The sequence below is a fragment of the Apis florea genome, unplaced genomic scaffold (assembly GCF_048593485.1).
Source record: "Apis florea isolate Af1SG1 unplaced genomic scaffold, ASM4859348v1 contig_1789_pilon, whole genome shotgun sequence".
Lineage (NCBI taxonomy): Eukaryota > Metazoa > Arthropoda > Insecta > Hymenoptera > Apidae > Apis > Apis florea.
In genome coordinates, this window is record NW_028256481.1 from 2009328 (window position 1) to 2033935 (window position 24608).

Genomic DNA, 24608 nt, shown 5'->3' on the forward strand with positions numbered 1-24608 from the left:
TTGAATATGATAATAAAATTCTTTATTTATTCAAATACTTTAAATATTTCATCTTTTTTAAATACTTTTTACAAAAATTAAAATCATCAGATAAAGAAGAAAATTTTACCGATGTTTCCATCAAACGTATCCGTAAACATTATGATAGAAAAATAGAGATAAAATAAATAATCATTTATAAAAATTGCAATGTTCTTTTAGACAAAACTGCAAATGGTTGAAATTTAAAATTATTATGTGATCGATTACACTTTAGGAATTCTTACTTAATTCAATTTTCAATACAAATTTTCAATACAAATTTCTAAAACAATCACAATTCATATAAGATTTATAAATGAAAATTTCTTATTCCTTAAATTTTATTTTTGAATTATTGTAACTTGTAACTCCTCTTAAATCTTTTCTTGGATTTATTCATCTTCAGAATTAAAAAAAAAAATATTGAAAAAGGATTTTTTACACTTTCTGAAATCATGATTTTTATTAAATTAATTAATAATTAAATCAATATTTATAATTATTTTTCCTCTTAAACAAAATTAAAAATTTAAATTAATTATTTTAACAAATAAAAACATTTTTTCTCTTCACTTCTCTTTTTTTTTTTATATAATAAAACTGTAAGAAGAAATTTAAAGTGGAATAATATTTAAGGATTGATATATTTAAATTCTATTTTTTTATTTTACACTTATAAAAATATGAATTTATATAAAAATCAGTAAACATAAAATATAAAATATTGAAAATAAAATTGTTATTATAACATATATTGAATGAAATTATCATTGAATCCATTATACAATTTCCATTTCTTTCGTTATTTAAATTTATATTATATATAAAAAGAAATGTTAATTTGTGTTATCATTTGTCGTCTGATAAAGATAATATTAATTAAGTAAAAAATTGAAAAAATGAAAATGAAATTGATAGGAAATAATAAGATTGAGCATTCATTATAAACTTATTTAATAAGTATTGTCAGTATAACGAGTTTACAATTCTTTTTTTAATTATTCTTCTTATCAATATTTTCATATGTAATTCGTTCTTCATTTATATTAAATATTATATTAAATCATATTAAATAGTCAAGTTATAAATAATGTTTATATCTGTTATAAACGAAATTAATATTAGAATATGTAAAAACAAAAAAAAAGAAACAACAATTAATATTTTATTTTCAATTTTAATATTTAAGTATATAATATTTTAAACTTTCTTTTTTAATATATTGTAACGAATATTAAAAATATTCAACATATAAATATAATTTAAATAATAAAATTTTAATTAAATGAAATATCAAAAATATAAGAATAATTAATAAAAATATATATATAAAGTATGTATTCAGTTTCAAATTGTATTCAATTAATTTAACAATAAATATTGCAAATATTATTCGATAAATTTAATAATTTATTTTCGAAAATTTATGAATTTATGGTTTCGTAAATTTATGAAATTTTGTCATTTCACATGTAAATGTAGCATAACGTAGCAAATTTAAAAAACTTATTTTAAAAATAAAATATAATACAATAATAAACAATAAACAATTTTTTAAATCTTACAGATAAGACTAGTGTTTCTGTTGGCGACAATATCGTTCACCCTGACGAGATCTCAAGATCCAGAGATCTCCTCGACAAATTTGGACGTGACCCAGCCACCGATTAAACTGGACAAAAATCTTCGCCGAGCTCTGTTGAAAGCTCTGACCGACCTAGAAGCCGAATCAGCCGAGCAATACAAAGACGAATCGGAAACCATCTCTCAAAGGGACACAAGCGCGTTCGAGGGTGTAGCAAAGAAGAATTTGAACGACAATCTAGGCGTGCAAAAGACCACATTCTCGTTCAAGAGCTTCCCAGGCGACGATGACGTACCAAGCGAAGATAAATTGCAGAATTCCAGTTTCGTCGAAGGTGTTCGTTACGTGACACTTAACACGCCTTCGATGAACATCGAGAAAGCGACACAAGAGGACGCCAGAAGCTTTCACGTTCAGAACGTGATACTGCCAGAGAAAAAGTCAAATTTCAGAAGCGAATCGAAGGAACAGCGTGAGAAGACGACATCAGCCGCGGTGAACATCTTCCCCGCAAATAAGATGGAAAGTTTAACGCTGAAACCAACGGATGTTTCCGAGAGTCTGACAAGAAGTGCTTCGAACGGCATTGCAAACGCGCTGATCAGTCCTAAACCAACCGTGGTTACTCCTACAGTTTCGACGAAGAATAACGCGACAATAACCGAATTAGACGATTCTAAGGACAAAACGGAGGAGGTTAAAATCTTCCAGGCGCCTCTGGTTGCAGCGTTCACCGTGCAACAAGACGAGCAAGGTGTACCCAAGAGCGTCGTTCCGATCTTCAGATCTCCCAACGATGGACAAGCTCTGACTCTTCAAGAGCAACTAGAATTTAAACAACAGCTTCTGGAGAAACAATTGGCAGAGCTTCAGCAGCAACAGTTCCAACAGACGCAGTTCCTAGTGAGGCAGCAGCAATTGTACGAACAACAATTGAGACAGAAACAACAGCAACAGTACTACCTTCAGGAACAAGTCAGGATCAAACAGTTAGAGGAGCAGACCAAGCTGAAACAGCTGGAAGAACAAAGGCTCAAGCAGTTGGAGGAGCAGAGGTTGAATCGATTCCAACTTCCTCCTGTACCGCAGAAGCAGTTCTTCTTCGAGCAGAGCAACAACTTCTTAACTTTCCAGCCTCCTGTCGAGTCCAATGTTCACTTGCAACCTAGCCTGACCTTAGAAGTGCCGAATGTAGCTACGCCTCCAACCTTCCAACCGATCTTCCAACAGGACCCATTGCGTCTGCAACCCTTCCGGCAACAGCAGCAATATCTTCATCAGCAACAACAGATTCAACCATCGCAACAGTTGCAACAATTGCATCAATCGCAACAGCAGCATCAGAGACTCCAGCAGAGCTCGTTCGGCTCGTTCTCGACCGATTTCCAGCCTTCGGTGCCCACGACGAGATTCAATCGTCAGGAGGCTTTCAATTTGGTGGGAAACTTTGGTTTCAACGGGGACAACAAGATCGCGGCCAATAGAGGCAACTTTGGCTTCGTTCCACCACACAGAACTCCAGCGAATTTCTACAATCCTTACGCGCAGTTCAAGCAGTCGAAGCCTCCCACGCCGGCCAAGCAGATACAACATTTGCTGTACCAATCTGGAATCGCCGGCGATCCGAACAACATGCAAGGGATTGGAAATCCGGAAGATTTGAATATCGTTTCGAAGGTTCTGGCTCTGAACGTGGGTGCGGTGCCGAATAAGAATCTCCAATTCGCGACGAATCCGGGTTCCAGGTCGTTGGGAAAGACTTCCGCGTGAGGGAAGAAGATGGAGGATGGAGTTAGAGACGAGTCATGTAAATCGGTGCGGAGGACGATATTAGTAAGGTGAAATCGAGCTCTCACTTTTTTCCTTCTTGGTCCCCCTTTAAACCGCCTTTCCGAGTTTCGAAATCTTGCGTGTCGCGGACAATAATATTCCTCTGGGGAGTTATGGAGATCATGGTAATTAGAGCAATGATGTGTTCATTCTCGTGAATTAGATTCGTAGATAGATTGTGGATGTTTATGCGTACTTTTTATTTTCTATTTGTAATGGAATGAATTTGGACGGAATTTCATTTTATTTGTTTGAAAGGCAATGTTTTGAAGTAATTATCGATCAAAATTTTATAATTTCGAATTCTGTTTTATAGAATTGTTAAGAATTTAAAGAGAAGATTATTAAATTAAAATTCTAATACAGTGGAACCTCTCTATTTATTAATTGAAATATTTGTGATTATAAGAATAGTAATAAAAATAAATTAATTATATATCTCTTTAATAGTCAAATTAATTATATACCTCTTAAATCCTGAAAAAATAAATATGAAATAAATATCGAATTGAACGAATGTAGAATTAATTTTTTCTGTTAAGATTTAACGAAAAGAAAAGAATAATTAATTTTCTGTTCACTTCGTTCGTATTAATAAAAATCAATAAAATAAAAATTTCAACAAATGTATTTGCTATTGACAAATCGTAATAATAGAAAATAAATAATGCAATAAGAAATTTTTAACCGATTGGTTTGCTTGATGAACGTTAAAACATTTTCTTGCCAAAAGATAAAATGGTGAACGAATATAAAGATTCCATTGTAGTTTAAAAAATATTTTGTTATATTTATGTCTGAAAATTATTATTGATATTCGTAGCATGAATTAACAATAAAATTAATAGACTTGATATATCTATTATAAAACAACGAATTATAAATTTTATATTTCACTAATTTGTTTAGCATTTATTGTTAAGTAATTCTATCTTTCTGTTATTGTCATACGTGATTCTTCATTACAAAATATTGCATTTTCATTGCAACACTAATTATAAATTTTATCTTAAATTTAAAGCATTCACAACATCCTTATGGTTTTAATTAAGCTATTTATTAATTAATTAGACACAATTATTAACTGATTTAAAAATATTTATATTTGCAAATGTTTGTGAACGAATTATATCGAAATGAAATAAATTTTTGTTAAAAAAATAATTCTAGTATCAAAATCAAAAAGATTAAAAATCGATTGAAAATTAAAATTAAATATTTCTTAATTACTTTTTATAAATAAATTTTTACAAGTAAAATTTAACATAATAAATATCCCATTATTACGATACACACAGAATATTGCAAATTTTTTTTTAATAAAAATTAAACAGAAGAGAGATACTTTAGAAAAAATTATAACAAATACATAAAAAATATTTTAAATAATTTGAAAAATTATCTACGTACCGATAGATTTATATAATATATAATATTTTATTATATAATATTTAATGTCGATAAAAATATATTTTATCGAAATTTAATATTTTGAAATAAATATCCACATCTATCTATAATATTGCAAAAAATTATTATACAAAAAAATTTTAAATATCAAAATTCTTTTTTTCTACATGCTGTTTTTTCATACAATTTCTTCTATTTCTTTGTATTCCTCATCTAAATTGCAAATCTGATTTATGAATTAATTAATATCAGTTGCAATCAATAGATAATTAACTACAAAAAAATACGAAAAGACTTTTTCAATGCACTATACCTCACAAATCGAGCCAAATATATAAATTTTTACTAACTCATATATAATGACCATGAAATTTCAATATCAAACACTTTTTGTTGTTTGATTAACATTTATTGCGAATTCAGTTTAATCCAATTTTTCAATGTAAATATAATATACTGTGCAAAAGATTAAATGTTATTTGAGAAATAATAATATAACTTTAACAATATTCTCAACATTTATCCACAAACAAAAGAAGCATTTTCATAAACAAAAAAATGATCTGAAGACTTTTGCACAATATATAGTATACATTACCAGTATACACTTTACATAGCATGCAATTTTTCCAATGATATTACTATAATAAATTTATTCATACAGTTATTAATCATAGTATTAATTTAATACTAATAAAGTAAGTTTATTGAAATATTAACCTTTATGAACAACAGTCGATATTTTATCCTAATTAAATATAATAAAGACTATGATTTTTTATGCAACTAAAATTAAACAAAATATTTGAAAAATTTCAATAATCTAATTACATAGATTTGTCTATATATAAATTGCCATTTGAAAATATTGATTTAAAAAAAAAATTTATTGCTTCTACAATTAAATTATTCAGAATTTTTCTAGCTTTCTAGCTTATTGTAATCAGAAATTTTATTCAAAATATAATTAAATTTTTTTTTTTTCATATTCAATTATCATACAAATAAAATTAATATCAGAAGAAAAATATATAATATAATCATGTATATCGTTTATATGCAAAACATATATAAATATGAAAAATATGAAAAACATGTATTTATATAAAAATTCCTAATCTAATAACAAGCTATTTTAAAAACTGTCTAAATGTATTTAAATATACTTTTATATTTTTACTTTTGCTAATTTTTTAATATTCTTATTTTTTAATCTCTTAAATATTTCCAATTTCCGTGCAATAGTTAATACATTATTATATATGCTATATGAACATGTCCAAGATCAAATTAAATTTTATTTTCACTATTATAGCATATACCAAATATATTAAAAAATGTGTAAAAATTATAAAAAATATTTCTAATTGAAATTGTATACAAAATGATAAAACTTTGAGAATTGATTTCAATCGCATTCAAAAAGATTTTTCGATTCAAAATAAATAAATAAATAGATCATTCTACGTATGATCATATATATTTTATATACATAAAAATTTTCATTAAAATCAGATTTTCCAAAATATATAAATTTCAACAGCTTTTTAAAATAACGTATAAATATTTTTTCGACTGACTGAATATTAAATTTCACTTTATAAATTTTCAACCGTTCAAATAATCAAATAGATTAATCGTAAGAGATTAATTTCTTGCAATTAATGATCCAATTATCGATATACCGGTTCACGTAACAGTAAAAATCCGAAAGATCCGTTGACTGTTTTCGATAGACAGAAGAGATTCGGTCAATGGAATGCAACGGATGTATTGTAATCAACGAACAAGAGCGTAATCTCGGCCAATTCTCGAGTGAAATCGAACTGAAACATTCGCATAACAAGCGTGCAACAACTCGAGGTGCGTGGGATCGAAATGATTCTCGAAGAAAAACGTGACTTTCCACCGCATAGCCCTCGTAATAAGGAAGTCCTTAAAAGATAATAATGATATTAATTAGAACAGAGAAGATATTTTGCAAGGGATTTGTTTAGATCAAACATTGGGGATAAAATTAATTTATACTTATAAATTTTAAAGAATTAAAATTAAGTTAATTTTAAATTTTTTAATTTTAATTGAAGTAATGATAAATGTTATTGATAATTGTAATCATATTATTAATAATCATTTATAATTTAAAGATTCATTGTTTGCATCAGAAATTGGAAATAAAATCAATTCTAATAATTAAAATTTTTTAAATATTTAACTACCGAATTTAATATTGAAAATTGATTTTGACATTGAAATTTTAAAAAATTGTTCCTTTTTAGTTTAAATTAATTTTAATATGAAAATTTTAAAAAATCATAATATTACTAATTAGAAGAGAAATTTTTTGCAAGATAGAGATTCATTTTTTGCATCAGATCTGTACTCATGAATATAAATTAATTCTAATACTGAAGATTTAAATATAATGTTAATTAGAACAGAGAAGATTTTTTGCAATCTAGAGATTCATTGTTTATATTTAGATTGAATACTTATATATATGTTTTTATTTACTATAGATAACAATATCTTACTTAGGAATCTAAATTAATTTTGATACCAAGATAGATGAAATGTTTAATTTTTATATTCGAACTATTTTTAATATTTAAAATTTAGATCAATCAACTCCAGTTTCAAATTTTAGTATCATAATATCCCTAGTATCTCAATTGTATTGATATTTAATTTTTTGGATTAATAGAAATAATTTATAATCTTAATAAAATCGATCCATTTATTTTTTTATGCAAAAATTTCTTCTTATTTTACTTATAAAATATTTAAAATACATATTTATTACATACTTTCAAGTTCCAAAAAAAATATTAAATTTTTTAATTTTTATTCTTTTATATATTAGATATTCTTTTATATCCTTAATTTCAAATTAAATAAAAATGAGATATTTTTCTTAATATTGATTTCTTTATTGTATTACATCATTATATGTGTATTAATATATAGGAAACTTGCTTTGTTAGAAATACATTTAATATTTGAAAAATAAAATTTTGCAAAAATAAATCAAAGCTTAAAAGATAAGAAATACACAATACGATATCAATTCGTTGAATAGGAAACTATGGGAAATATTGCAAACTATAACGTTAATACATTTGCACAGAATAGAAAGCTTCTAGCTAAAGTATTTGAAAGATTCAAATCTATAAGATCCGATTATTAAACTTCTCAAAGTAATTATATGTAATTTAATCTAACGATCTTGTTTAAATCGAATTTATTTAAATTATTATTATATTTTTTCGTCTATTTGAGTATGATTAAATTTTAAATATCTTAACCGTAAAAACGACAATGAAATAATGGAGTAATAATAATATTAATAAGTAATTCAATACTTTTTGAATATGTATAAAAATTTGAAACGAACAAAATTAAGATTAGATATCTTTTATTTGATATAAAAATGAAAAAAAAAATTATTTTAAATAAAATAAAAATATATATTCATTTAAAATAAAGATATTTATAAATAATTATTAAAATCTTATTTGAGAAATAGAAGATAAAAAAATTTTGGCGAATAGAAATTTATAATATTCATCATGGAAAAACAATTTTACATTTTTAATAAAACCATTTGTAATAAAACCAAATAATAAATGTTATTAAATAAAAGCTAAGTAATGCCAAATAAAAGAATTTAAAAAAAAAATATTAAAATAATTTAATACTATTATTCAAATAAATTACTCTCAAATATTATTATTCAAATAAATTATTCAATAATTCAAAATTTCAAATTATTATTTAAATAAAAGAAAAATCTATTCAAATAAAATAAAAGAAACTCATTTAAAGAAACATGTAAAAAATAAAATAATTATTTTAATAATTATATAAACATATCTAAAATAAAATATATCTATTTCTAAACAAAATGGGTCCAAAAATATTAAAAGCATGCATTCATGAGATATCATGAAATTCTTTCCAGTCAAATTCAAACCAATTTGCAATATACTTGATCCCATCTCACCCAGACAGTTATTACATAACCTCAAATCCGTATTACAACACGCAGATTCTGTATATAATCGCACTTGCTTCGTATCCTCGATTTCACTTTCTTTTTCCTCCTTTTTTTCTTCCTTTCTTCTTTCTATCTTTTCCATTATTGTATTATCAAGTTTCATCAGTTGTATTATCAAGTTTCAGTGTCCGTGAAACCTGCTCAATCGTAGAAAACCGAGCACCGTGAAATTCCTTTGTAATTTGCACGAGAGATTCGAGCTGATTTTTTAACTGTTTGGCATAAAAATTGCAAAGGGATTAAACGATGTTCAAACGATTAATAATTATTCTATATGTAAGACGTGAAAAGAGAAGAATGGCGAGTGAATATCGTGGAAAGTATTTGTTTAAACATGATGTCAGAATGGTGGAAAATGAATGATTAATAAATGAATTTGACATGTCAATAATTCAAATTCAACTAATGACTTACTATAAAAATATTTTTGATATCACTAATATATTTGATGCAATCCAATAATTTAAAAATTAAATTAGAATTCCAAATTTAGCTTTTGATTGGTAATATATCATTTCATAATAGAGAAGAAATTTATTAATTTACAACTATTTATAAAATTATGTAACTTGAAAATGATCGAATAAGTTATTTATAAGTAAAAATTTTTAGTTCTTTTTTTTAATTATCCATAATTAATTTGAATTTAAGAATGTTATAAAATAAATTCGTATATCAAGAAATATTTACATTTAATTAGGAAGTTCTACATTTCTTTAATTTTTTTATATTTATAACTTTAATATGCAGAAGTTTTGTTAAGAAAAATTATAACAATTAGAATTCCTAAAATATTTATTAATAGAATCATTGTTTAAAAAAAAATCATAAAATATTTATATTTTACAATTATAAAATTATTATAAAATCATTAATTTTAAAATACATTAAGAGAATATTATAATCTTTTTTCTATTATTAAAAATTTCAGATATCTTTATAATTTCATAATCACTATACTATCACTATATTTTTCTACAATTCATTACAATATAATTTTCGTAAATATGAATTATGAATGATTAAGTAAGCATTTGTTTTCCACCAATCAAATACGATTTTCCATCAAAAGATACAATAGCAAATACAAAAAATCTATAACTTATAATACTCTGCATAACAGCCAAAGCCAAAATTCTAGTGCAAATAAATCTTTTTGGAACATTGCGTTAAAAGAGATATATCTGTAAAAATAAACAATTATATTATACATGATATATGGCATAACTGTCCTGAACAGACTCTTGCTGATGATCATTAATTATTTATCTAGATATATTAAATATATGTAATCTGTTTCAAAAGTAATGAGATTACGTTTTATAATTTGAATTAATAATTCTGACGAAAAATAAGTAGACTATTGATAATGACTTATTAATGAAATTATTAATATATTTTAAGTTATAATTTTAAATTGTATTGCCATCTTATTCTGGTGTAAAATTTAGAATGATATAAATTACCATTTGAAAATATAAATCAAAATCTGGTGATGGAAAAAGAAAAAAAAAATTCTCATAAATTTTCTGGCAAAAATATAATTAATGTATAATAAATATATAATTAGTAACAAAATATTTTTATATTAAAACAAAATATTGCATTTTTTTCAAAGTAATAATAGGTAAAGTACTATAATTTTTATTGTAAATGAAGATTATAAAATACTTTCCTACTTAAAATTTCTTTTTTATTATAAATTAATAAAAACTTTATAATTAAAAAGTAAAATAATTTTTTATTTAATTTTTTAATTATCTCCGAATGAAAATCGAAAAAATGATAATCTTTTATAGATCATTTATTATAGATTTGAAATATGTTTTTAAAAAATTCAATTATTCGATCCAATTTTAAGTTCAATAATATTCTTGGATTCATTTAATCTATCAGAAAAATAATTATTATTTTAATTCAAAATCTTTTAACAATTAATCTATAAAAATCTATTGAATGAAGCAAAAATGTTAGTAATTTTGAATTTCTTTAAAATTTCTCCAATTTTAATATTCTGAAATATTAAAAACATTTAAAGTAAATTGAATAAATCCAAGGTATTGTAAAAATTTTTACATTATTATTGAAAAGTTTTATGATTTATAAGAAAGAAATTTATTATTTTTAAATTTTATTTTTGAAAGATTACAGTATATTCGGTTATGAAAATGTTTATTAAAATGCGAAAAAAATTTTATGTGAGAATATGAATTTAATAAAAAAAATATTTGAGAAAATTTAAAAATTTTATTTTTCATTAATCATTTTTAAATAAAAATAAAATAGAATTTCATATTGTAATATATTTTTATTCTTTTTTAATTAGACTTTTATAACATTTACTATTACTTTTTCATTCATTTAAAATTGCAAATTTGTCAAATTTAATAATAGATTTTTGTTTCTACTATATTTTTTTTTACCTGAAAGCCAAAATAATCAAATTTTTTTCCATCATTCAATCATCAAAAAAGTATACATGATCATACATTTATAATATTGAATTTGAATTTTTTCATATTAATAAATTTTTGTTATTTAACATATAATATATAAATATATCTTTAATTATTTTGATGAAATTAAAAGAAGTGATATACATAACTATATTTATGGCATATATAACTAAATTTTAAAAAAGGAAATGTGAATTATTTTAACTCTAAAGTCTTCAGAATTTTCAAGATTAGAAAAATATATGTAACTCGCATAAAATGAAACCAAACATACTATAAAAGAGAGCTAGCCAATAGGTGTCGTCGCATCGCAAGAAATTCAACTCTTATAAGATCAAGGGTCTCGCAAAATCGTGCACTTCGGGATTGAAAATATCTTGCAGACTGTAAATAAACTTTCGCCACAAGAGACGCCTCACAATGCCACTAGGGAAGAGTACCAGCTCTCGAGTGTGTATACGTGCATGTCCTCAATTTCACAAACGTTTGGCATAGATTCGTGATTTTCTCTCTCGTGGTATATGCATCGATGAATCTCGTGTATCCTGGGATCTGAATTAATATTCTGGAAATGAGTTGATTGAATTTCAATTTTTATGGTATATTAAATTAATGCATTAACAATCGCTAATAATTATATTAACATTTCGTGGTTAAAATAAAACTAAATAGAAATTGGACAAAAAGATTGTAAATATCATAAAACTGTATCGTATTTTTACTTATTTACTTTTTCTTATAATATGTATAAAATTTTCCTCTTTGTTAATCAAAAATATCGATGCATATGTTTTGATATATTTTGTAAATAAATAACATTTTGACAAAAAACAACTTTCTTATATTTATTCGCATTGATAATAATAAGCATAATTATTCGAAAGAAAACTTTAAATTTTTGTTGTTAATTTATATAATTTATATGATTAAAAAAAAAACAAAAAAAAAAGTTTCTAAAATTTAGAATGTGAAATTATTGGACATATTGAATGTATTAATTTCGGCGATTGATTTCTGACTAAAAAACAATTCTTTCCAGAAATTAATATATTATTTATTTTCAATTAAAAATTTTAATAGATGACATTATTAGTTTCGAATAAATTATTTTATAAGGGTAAATTCATAACAGAAACAATTATTGAATTATATATATTTAGTGTGCGATATAGTTACGATATAATTTTAAATATCAAAACTCTTGATGACAATAAAATAATTATTTACTATTTTCAAAGTTATTATAAATAATGAAAATAATACATACAAATATATACAAATAATACAAATTATAAAAAAATTTATATGAATTATTATAGAAATTTATATATAGAAATTATTTTATTTTAATATATATTATGTTGAGCACTTAATTGTTTATTGTGTAAAGAAAAAAAATCAAATGAAACGCGCATGGTACGTTATGCAAAAGAAACAAAGAAAAATTTATATAAAACATAAGTATGTAAGTTGTTTTTAAAAGTATACTAAGACTAATATAATATTAAAGTATGTAGGTAATGTTAGACATAATTAATATATTTTCCTTATAATTTATCTGACGCTAAAATATTATAAACTTTTGTAAAAATGTTAATAAACTAATTCGTTTAAGAAAGTATTATTTATGTTGATTAATTTTTTCATCATATCAAATCAATTGTTTTTTTTCTATAAAAAAAAAATCTACTTATTTTTAGAAGAATTTTTTGCTAATAAATAAAATATTTTTTAATGACAAATTAAATATTAACAAATTAAATAAAAAATTAAATATCATTTTATTGTATAAATATATATGTATTAATTATATATAATATATGTAAATTTAATTCATTACTTAATTTTTAATTAAAAATATAAATAAAAATATAATAAGAAAACTATCTTACTTTTATTAATGTATATGATATAATAATAGCAATAATAATACAATCATATTGATCATTTCTTATCAATCATTTTTCATCAATGATAGTATAAAAAGTTATTATCATCATAATAATATAAAAAATCAGTAATAATTTCATCATTATATAAAATTCTTATTTATAAATTTTTTTTCAATTTAAATAAAAAAAATTTTTTTCGAAAAATAATTTTTATTTTTTATTTTCATATTTTTCATACATGATTATTTTTTGTTCATAAAAATATTTAAGAAAATTATTTATTAATTTAAATACTTATTTAAATAGAGAATATTTTGCATAGAGTATAATTGACATCGTCAATATAGGCAATAGTAAAGAAAGAAATTTGATTATACATTTTTATCATTTCAACGATCTGATATTATAGTACTAAGAAATAGCAGTTAGATGGCGATACATCATCGCATCATGTTGCAAGGTAAATTTTATTAGTTCATTTACTTTTTTTAAGTCAAATTTCATTAGTTTATTCTCCTTTTTTTCTTTATTAATTTACATATACTATACATATAGAATTGCCGAATAAAATATAACCATTAGAAAAATAAAAAAATAATAATGATGTAATTTACAATTATTAATTTAGAAATTTAAAAGAGAAATAACGGGTGATCAATTGTATTACATTGTTTGAATACATTCTCTACTTCCTGAAAATACAAATAGAATTCTTGTTATTTCTTCTATCTTTTAAGTTTCGCTACTATATTAATATTTACTTTCTTTCATTTTTTTAATCGCGGTAATTCTTATAACATAACGCGGTAAAAAAAAAATTCTTTGGCAATCCTGTTAAATATTAGAAGATAATTATTGAATTTTTTTGACATTTTATTTTATATCCATATATATTATATATTCATTTTAATATAGATTAAATAATATAAAAGAATCTACAATTTTATACTTACTGTATTAAAACATAAATACGTATTAACGCCATCTATAATAGAGTGTAAGAAAACAAATATGGCGGAAGATAAAATAGGTTCATTGGAAGAAGAAGCTTTGAAAAGAAAAGAACGTTTACAAGCTTTGAAAAAAAAGACTGAGGAAAATAAAGAAAATAAGAATGAAAGTGCCAGTAAATTACCAAAGTAAGTTTTATTTTCTTTTAATCTTATTTAATCATATTCAAATTTAATCTTAACTAACCTCTAATAATTAATACTAATTTTTGTATTTTATTTATTTATGACAGACCAAAATTTCGAAGTTATAAACCACAAGATGAAAGTCTCAAAGATAAAGTATTAGAAGATGCGAAGCCAGGCAATGTAGAAGAGGAAGTAAAAGATCAATTAAGTGCTGCAAATACGAAAGTTGTTATTGAAGAACTTGTAAGTAATTATTTAAAATAATTTAAAATATTTATTTCTATTTCATTTAATTATTATTTTTTAGGATATCAGCAATCTTGCTCCTAGAAAACCAGATTGGGATTTAAAACGAGATGTTGCTAAGAAATTAGAAAAATTAGAAAGAAGAACTCAAAAAGCAATAGCAGAACTTATAAGAGAACGTCTTAAACAAGGGCAACATGATTTAGCTGCTGTCGTGAATATGGCAACCAAAGATCAAATAGAATCACCAACTTAATGTTATTAATAATATAATTTTTAGATGTATATATAATGTATGTATATATTTAATTATAATATTAGATATTTAGATATTTTGTTTTATAAAATTTTTATAAAATATTTTATAAAATTGTAAAAAATTTTATAAAAAATGAATAAAATGCATTATTAATCATTTTTTTTATTATTATTTAAGTCACAAATATTTTAATACAATAATACAATACAATATATCTCATAAACATATTTGTGAGAAAATACAATTTACCAAGAGACTCAATAATATATATATATATATATTATCATGGCAGCAGTAGGAACTATTGAATAAACATATTATTTTTGGTATACAGTCATTTTTATAAAATATTTCTATTTCTTTGTTTATCAAATAAATATAATCAAATTTAATTACTATTTATTCTCTATTTCTACTGCTTTAATTATCATATTCAGAAAAAAAGTCTATATGAGTATCGTGAATGCTTATAATCAGTCGATATTAATAATAGTATAAGAAATTTAAGTATATGTATATGTACATTATTTAAGATGCTCTTACAATTAAATGATAGTACATATTTAATTATTAAAAATAAAAACATTTATTTTCATTCTTATCTTAAAGATGATAAATATCTTAAACAATAAAATTTTTTAAATATAAAGATGAATAATTTCATAAACTCTTTTGCATCAAAAAGATTATGTAAATACACTATTTAATATTATATTTAATGTTAAATATAATATTATTTAATTTACTTATTTACTTATTTATTAATTATTTCAAATTACATAAAAGTCAAAATAATTGACTAAAGCTTCCAGTGTATTATTGATATTGTATAAGAAAAATAAGTCCAAGTATCACTGCAAATGCTACAACAAAAATAAAATCAAATAATTATTCATATATTCATATTATTCATGTACAATTATTTTTTAAACTACATATATATTATATTTTTCATTAAAGAAATTAGTTCTGTTCAACTATTTTCAGAATTAATGTATATTTTATAATTTTAACATCAATTTTAATCTTTAACTAAAAATATTTTTAATCATATTGTATTATCAAAATAAATTGTAATCCTAAAAAATGATACAAACGTGATATAGTCCACATGCTCTGTTGTCCATTATGATTATCTTCGTCTTCTGATTGTTCTGGTTTTTTAGAACTATTCGTCATTTGTTCAGAATCTGTTGGGGCAACAATCGTTCCGGAAATCATGGAAGTTGGGATATTACGATAAACTATTCTACCATCTAATGGTTGCACCGGGCGGAAATTATGTGTTAAATTTCTTCCATCACTGGATTGAATTTTACGAAACACAGCTAACTGCAAATAAATAAAGTATGTATAGACAATTAATTATAACTATTAGCTATATTACGAAGCAGCACAATTTAAGACTGTTTACAGAAGATATTTTTAAATTGTTTGAGAAAAAAAATAGATTCTCTTATTCATTTTTATTCTTTTTTTTTTATTTTTATAAATATTTTATATTATATTATTTCTTTTTGAAATAATTCTTTTTGCATTTTTTTTTTTTAGATTTCACATTTCTAATAATTGAAATACTATTAATTTTTCATGTGTGGCAATTTATGGGATAAGAATAAGAATTTACTTAAGCATTTAAAGAAACCACTTTCTCCAATAAAAGGCTTCTAATAATCAAGTTTGAATAGTCATAAAGCTAAAAGAAAGTGTTTGAAGAATATTTGTACAATATACCTTTCATTAAACGATGTTAGAATTTAATTACACATATATAATAAAACATTGTCTAGTAATATTTATATTTATATTTATACTATTTCATTATCCGAAAGTATATAAGTATATTTTGTTTATTTTTTCAAAATATGAAGTTATATTTATAAAAATTATAATATTAGTAAAAAAAAAAATATGATATTAATTAGATAAAATTAGAAATATTTTACAAACTAAAAATTCCATTCCTCATTTAAAAATATTTATGATTAAATCTCAGTAATGTGAATCTCGGGTATAAAATTAAAATCTTCGAACTATGGAGATTTCATTTTATCAAAGTAAAGGAAATTTAACAAATAAAAATTCGACGTGCCAATAGAATATAGAAAGATTAATATTTTTCTAAGAGTTTTTTTAATAAAAATTCAAAGCCGGAAAAATCTATAAAAAAGAAAGATAATATCGATAAATCTATTTTTAACATGTAATTACTTCGAATTAAGATAATGATAAAGAAAGTTTAACTTATAGAAGTAAATTTCAGAAAATAAACTTGTTTAAAAATTACAAAGATAAAAATATCAAATAAATAGTAAATAATTTGAAAATTTATATTTATAAAAGATTTATAATAAATAAAGGAAATGAATAAAATTATAATATTATTCAGATTTTCAAATTGCAATATAACCTCCATTATCCAAAATAATGAAACAAGATTGTTAAGGAAATAAGAAATAAAAAAAATTTAGAACAACACAATTTTTATAAATAAATTATTTTATATTTTGAGAAAAATATATTTATAATAAAATTGAGATTTTTCTAGTTTTCATTTTTCATTTTCATTTTCTATTGAAAGATACATTTGATGTTTATATACTTATATATAAATAATTTTCATTTTTTTTAATGCTAATTATGAATTTTCCAATATTTTATATTTTTTTGCCAAATCTAATACTCTTATAGTTTTTTTGATTCCTTATTTTACAATTTAATCGTCATAATAAAAAAATATTATTTAATTTTATTCAAAACAAATACTTGTAATTAATTGGTTAAAATAAAATTGTATGAAGATGAAAATATTCAGAATTAACGATATTTTTATAGAACGCAATAAATAGATAAGTTTCTGAGAATTCAATGATTAGAACGTATTTGAAATCCATGACGTCTTAAAGACGTCATTATAAGATAAGAATTAATTTTTTAAGTATTTCCGTTTTCATTTTGAATAATTAAACGACGTTGAGGTTTTGATGTCATATATATCATATGTATACTATGTGAATATATCCAACGTCAATTTCAAATTAAATTCTATTTTCACTGCTATGATAAAGAAAAATGTCTGTTTATATTGTTGCGAATACTGCATAGAGATACATACATTTTGGATAATAGAATATTCATGTAATAAAATATTTAGATCTAATGAATGTTTCGCTAATAGAAATTCCATTTTATAAAGATTCGATTGCATTAGAGAATTTTCAGATATTTTTTGAAATACAAATAAAAAATAATTAAATGAATATACTAAAAAAATTTATATGATGAATTAAATAATGAATTTAATAAAAGTATTAGATTGTTGTAGATGAAATGATCGAATTTTTAATATAAAAGTTTTGATATTTTTAATATAAAAGTTTGATATTTTATTGAAAATACTATTGATTAAAAAACTGAATAAATTCATTATCTTTTTTAAAAAGTAAGGTTAAAATTTTTATCATTAATTTAAATGATTGATAAAAATATGTTATTTCTTCCTTTATTTTTTATAATTCTATTTATAAATTATAAATATTTATAATGTTTTATACCAATAGAAAATTTGATCCTTTAATACAATCTTTTTGAAAAATCTATTAATGTTACAAATTTTTCTACTGAAACATTATACTGAATTTTAAACTTGTATAAGAAATCTTTCAAATTTAATTTTGAAATATAATTTATTATAATATATAATTTACTTCTTTATAATAAGAATAATAAGAAAATTAATAAAATAATATTCAAATTGTATCCATCCTCAAACTTTAAATTTATTGTAACAATTTATATTATTATTTGATATACTTACTTTTGTCACTTATTTTTAAATTGTTTTTGATTTTACAAACTTGTAAAATTTTACATGCTATTTTACATACAATAATTAAAAAAATTAATTAATAATTAAAAAAATATTATGTGTATATCACATCATATTCTCTGTTATAAAATAATGATTTTTAAGAAAAAATAAATTATTTTTGTTCAAAAATTCTTATATGTCATAAATGATCATTATAGCTTATTAATTTGAGTATTAGAAACTATTTATTATTTGTATATTTTAAAAATATCCTAAAATATATATATATATATATATTAAAATTTATGTTAAACTTGATAACTTTTGAAATACCTGCTTATGAGAAAGATATTGAGGTTCCACAAAATCGATCCATTGGACAATCTCGAGGCATGGAGGTGTGGTTAATGATCCTTTATATGTAAAATAATTTTCCGCTGATGCAAGATCAGGTGAGATTAATTTGCCCAGAACAGTATTATCATTTAACGTTATGTTGCTGTCAACTTCCGCTATGTCCGATATATGAGACACGATCGATTCAAAAACTGGATTCGATTTATCCGTGGCCTATAACATACACATTTTTTTTTATTATTATTATTATTAATTTATATATTAAAGATAATATATATATATATATATATTAATCTTAGAATATTTATATATTCATAAAATTTCATAAAATATTCATTAAAATTATATATTCATAAATATAAGATAAACATAATGTAAAATGTAATATTGCATAATAATAAATTATGCAATAACAATTATTTACTTCAAAGATTAATTATTTATTGAAGGATTTATAACAAAGATGATAATCATATTTATTCCAAATAGAAAAAAAAAATATCTTTAATTTTTGATTAGATTTTTATTTCATAGATCAAAATTTTCTTTAATAAAATTGTACACTATCATATGATTATGCTAATATATGCTACATATATTATTTCTTATTATGTTGTTTATATATTAATTAAATCGTGAAATTAAGGATAAAAATTTTATATACGAGCTTCTCAATTAAAGTAATATTTTTCTTATATTTTTCTTTACTTTTCCAGTAATATTTTTCAATACCAAACATATTTAAATTTATTGAAATGTGTAAAAGCATATGCATTTATACTGGATAAAAATAGAAGTCAGGTATAATGTTTCTATTTTTAAAAAAAGACGAACTCAAAAATATATTAATTTAGCTTTTTGTTTTCGTTCGAATTTTATTTATGTTTTTCAAAACAATTTTACAGATATCCAAAATATACAGAGAAGAATGTTAAGAATTTTATATACGCACAAGTAGTTAGCGTTGCATGTACGATTTACATAACTGATTTTACGCGTTGATTAAATATACAACTTACGAAAACGGATGTATATGTATATTATATGTACATAAAGATCCATATGAAGCGCAATACCAAGGAGGAAATTTTTCTTTTTGCATTTATAATCAATTAGAATTTTCATTGAAATTAATAGATGCGCTATCATGATAAACTATAATTTAAATAATGATAAACTAATGATAATTGCATGCAACAGATTCTACTATTGCAATTCTATTATTGAATATTATATTTATATTATTATATTATATTATACATATTTCGTAAAAAAAAAAAAAAAAAAAATATGATCTTTTACTTTGCGCAAGAAAATATAAATATGAAAAAATCATTGATATTTTTGAAGATAAATTATAAAAATTATAAAATTATAATTAATAAACGTAAAAAAAATAATATGTGGTTTTTTAATGAATTAAAAAGTTCAGAAACTAGACTATATAGAATACATTTATTTGACCGTTAGATGGTCGATTCTAAAGATAAAGATAAACACAAAAGTTGATATAAAAATGTTGGTTGAGATTTATTTATAAAGTTATAAGCAATTTAAATTTGCCTTAAACAAAGCGAAATGGAGATAAAGTAAGATCGTTTTATCATCGTTACATTATTCACTTATTCTGACGCTAAATTATAAACTTAAATTGTTAATAAATGAACTTCAACCAATATTTAGTTTAATTTCTAGAATTGAAAAATATATACAAAAATATTTCATGAATATATTAACATTTTATATAATATTAAATGATGATAAAAAAACAAATTTAACAATGTTATATTTTATTTTATTTTTAAAAACATTGTTTTTATTATATATTTATATAATATCATTTATATATTTATATAAATGATTTCATTAATCATATGAATGAGTTTTCATTAATTAAATGAATTACAATGACACTTTATTGATTACTATTTTTTTTTTTCATTTTTTTTTTTGATGAAGAGATTAAAGAAAAGAACTAATTTTAATATTCAAATTGGATTTAGTAAAAATCCAAGAAAGATAAATTTAAAATTTAATTAAAAAAAATCAATTAATATTGTTATTAATCTATTAAAAATTTGTAGTATGTTTAAAAAAGAATTTGATATTTAAATAGTTAAAAGTTATCTATAATTCTTACTATAATTCTTTCATTTGTACGATTTATTTATGATGCAAGTAACATTTTTTTTGAAAAAAAAAAAAAAATACAGAAAATATTAAATAAGATTTTTATTTATTTAAAGAATTTTGTTACTTCATATTGGATTCACATTGGATATGTTATACGTTTTTACATATTGTTTTATTTTATATGTTATCACTAATCTAGTATAATAATTTAAAATTAGTAATTTTTAAATTATTTTATGTATATATATATCTTATCTTTGATTTCATAGTTTCATTATAATATAAGTATTTAATGTATTTAGAAATGATATATTTTAAACTTGGAAACTCTTTAATCAAAATTTTGACTTCTTACACTTCAAAACGTTTTGTGATTCGAAATTTTTAAAATTCAGATAAAGAATAATTGCATAAATAATTTATGAAATTTCATTTCATTATTTTATTATTTCATAATGAAAATAAAAAAAAATAAAAATTAAATTTTTTACAAGATAAAATGTTTTTTGTTTAATTATAGACATGAGTTTTGAAGAAATTAAATATTAAAATTTTAGTTTTTGATAAAATAGATACAAAAAAAGAGAAAATAATAGAGTCAACGAGAATTTCAAGAATTCTTATAAAATTTGAGATTCGAATTTTGCGAATTTAAATATCAGGTTTCGATTCATCTCTATATTAGTATATAAAATTTTCTATTTAGAAAATTTAATTTTATTCTAAATTTTCTCAAATAAACAATTTTTTCACTTATACTCCCAAAATTCTTATTTAATATCATATCCTATATTATTTTACAAGCGATATTTTATAAGCCTAGAATCAAAAAAAAAAAAGTTACAAAATTTATGTTTACTTTAAAAAAAATAAATATTTTTTTCTTTCGAACAAGACTTGTTTGACTTTTTAAAAATATTTTGTCTTTTAAATTAAATATTTGTTAAGGACAAAAACCAGAACTGATTATGAGACGGCCAAGATATTCGAATTTCAATAGCTTCAGCATTTTCAACAGTAAGTTGAGTTAGTAATTTATGAGCAGATGCAGTTCCCTCGTATTGTTTCAAATTCTCAATAGCAGTTATTCGAATGACTGAGACACAAAGCATTGGCCACTTCAGAAGTCACATTTGCGCGCCAAATGCTTTGCAACCGATCGCTATAGAGAAATGGTCCCAAGGGTCTTAATCTTTATGCGTTGCGATGCTATCTCACGAATACCCATGACATTGGTTCTTTTTACATTTTTTTTTTTTTACATCTTTTTATTTAGTTTTACATTTTCATCAAAAATAATTACTGGAAAAATAACTAAGAAGGATCTGTGATAGTTTCCAAAAAATTAGAGTTCGATCAGAAATCGGGAAAATCAGTCAGATTGCAATTAATCAGAAATCGGAACTCGATCAAAAACCAGAAAAATTCAATTCAAATGAGATCGTATTTTTTTTATTTAATCGACGTAGAATTCAATCAGATCATATTCAGTTCGATTAGAAATTGCGGAATTCAATCAGAGAAAAAAAATTGAAAAATCAAAAGTTAGTCAGATCACAATTAGCCAGTAGTTATAAAAAATAGTTAAAATCAATCATCATTAAATTCATTCACAATATAAATAGTTTATAAATAATCTCACAATCATGATGATCAATAATATTCGGGTGATAATATTTAGACACACCTTTTTGTACAATAGATAAATTTTGTTTTAATATATTATTGATTTTAATTATATTATTTTTTTTTTAAATTTGATCATTTAAAATATTTTGAATCGAAAGAATTTGATAGATATGATATATTTATTTATCAATTAAATTTATTTTTTACTATTATTTTTCCAGTATTTTTATTGTATATAATTAATAAATATTGTAAATTATTATAGTAGATAATATAGTAGAAATTTATTATTCATTAATGTTATTTATTTTTATCTATAAATTCGTTTTTTTTATGGTAAAAGCATAATATAGTATATTAAATATAAAAGTTGATGAACTTTATTTTTTTATTCGTAACTATTCATTCTTGAAAGATTGATTTTAGATAATTTTTCAAAACAAATATAAAAGTTATAAATATTATAAAAATATCGATTAAAGCTTATTTATTATATCATAAGTAATTGAAATTTATGTAAAAAAAAATAGCAAAACGAAGATATTTCAGTCTATATTTATCTAATTTAATTTTATTTATAATTTAATAAATAAATTTCAATCAATATGTTTATAGAACTAGGAAAAATTTGAAATAGTTTGAGACAAAATACTAAAAATTGAAAGATTTTCATAAACAAATATTATTTGAAAATACTATTATATTTAATGATTAAGTCAAATACTATTTAAAAATACTATTTTATTTTGCTTAAATTAAATATTAAAGTGAAGAAATTTCTATTTTATTAAATCATGATTAAATATTATTTATTATTGACTCTTGAATTCAAAAATAAGAGATAGAAAATTCAATCTTCTTGTATAAATTCAATATGATAATATTTTATTAGCTTATATTGTACTATAAAATATTAAATTAAAAACTTCCAAATATTATATAAGATGTTAATGTATTCGTAGAACATTTTTGAAGAATTGATTTTAAAGGCTAAAACGAAGATAAATTATATAATAATTAATATACGAAAATGTCGATCGAGGTTTATTTATTTAGTTATAATTTAATTTCGTCTCGCTTTATTTACATCTCGCTTTCTCTAATGCAAACTTAAATTGCTTATATTTTAATAAATAAGCCTCAATACAATTTTTGTGTTTATTTTGCCTTCTAAAAGGTATTGATTTTCTATGAAAAAAGATATTGTATGAATATCTTAACACCTTGTATATTATTTGAAATACTATTTCAAGAAAAAATTTATTTATTAATAAATTTTATATCACTCAAAAAAATAAAAATATTTATTTTTATTTATCTATTTAAAAAATTTATTTTTCCCAGTCCTGCATTTTTGTGTACTAATTTTTAAGTTTATTTTTATTTAAAATCGATATTTTAATTTTTACATATTAACACGCTATATAAGAAATATACAATAATTATTAAAAATAACATCCGGATTATTTTTCATATTTAATTAATAAAATTCAGAACAATCTTTAGTAATAAATATCACATTTATTTTATATAAGTATAAAATGAAAATTAAATAAAATTTTATATAAGTATATTCTAAAAATTAAGTTAAATAAAATTAAACTTTGAAATACATGTCAAAAATGTTGATTACATATAAAATTCTATAAAATATAAACATAAAACGATATTTTATAGTAAAATTAAACTTTGAAATAAAATTAAGTACTGTATCTCAAAGATGTTGATTTTTATAATTTTTTTATATTTTAAATTATAAGATTATTTAATAACATAATAAAAT

The 24608-nt window shown here is 21.6% G+C and overlaps 3 protein-coding genes across 3 annotated transcripts in view; 2 read left to right on the top strand and 1 right to left on the bottom strand.

Moving 5' to 3' along the window:
* LOC105735665 (uncharacterized) overlaps positions 1-3883 on the top strand; it is a 36596-nt gene extending 32713 nt beyond the window's left edge. The window contains exon 2 of the mRNA XM_086911677.1: positions 1589-3883. Coding sequence (XP_086767803.1) covers positions 1589-3376 — 1788 coding nt within the window. The 3' untranslated portion in view covers positions 3377-3883. The remainder of the gene's footprint in view (positions 1-1588) is intronic.
* A 9787-nt stretch (positions 3884-13670) lies between these two features.
* Positions 13671-15051, top strand: LOC100865351 (coiled-coil domain-containing protein 12). The gene is made up of 4 exons (XM_086910790.1): positions 13671-13711; positions 14167-14390; positions 14495-14633; positions 14698-15051. The coding sequence occupies exons 2-4, from the start codon at positions 14263-14265 to the stop codon at positions 14890-14892; spliced, it is 462 nt and encodes a 153-aa protein (XP_086766916.1). The 5' UTR covers positions 13671-13711; positions 14167-14262; the 3' UTR covers positions 14893-15051.
* LOC100866156 (carbonic anhydrase 2) overlaps positions 15042-24608 on the bottom strand; it is a 34405-nt gene continuing 24838 nt past the window's right edge. Inside the window, exons 5-7 of the mRNA XM_003694299.4 lie at positions 19040-19276; positions 15993-16227; positions 15042-15758 (exon numbers count right to left, since the gene is read on the bottom strand). Coding sequence (XP_003694347.2) covers positions 15712-15758; positions 15993-16227; positions 19040-19276 — 519 coding nt within the window. The 3' untranslated portion in view covers positions 15042-15711. The remainder of the gene's footprint in view (positions 15759-15992; positions 16228-19039; positions 19277-24608) is intronic.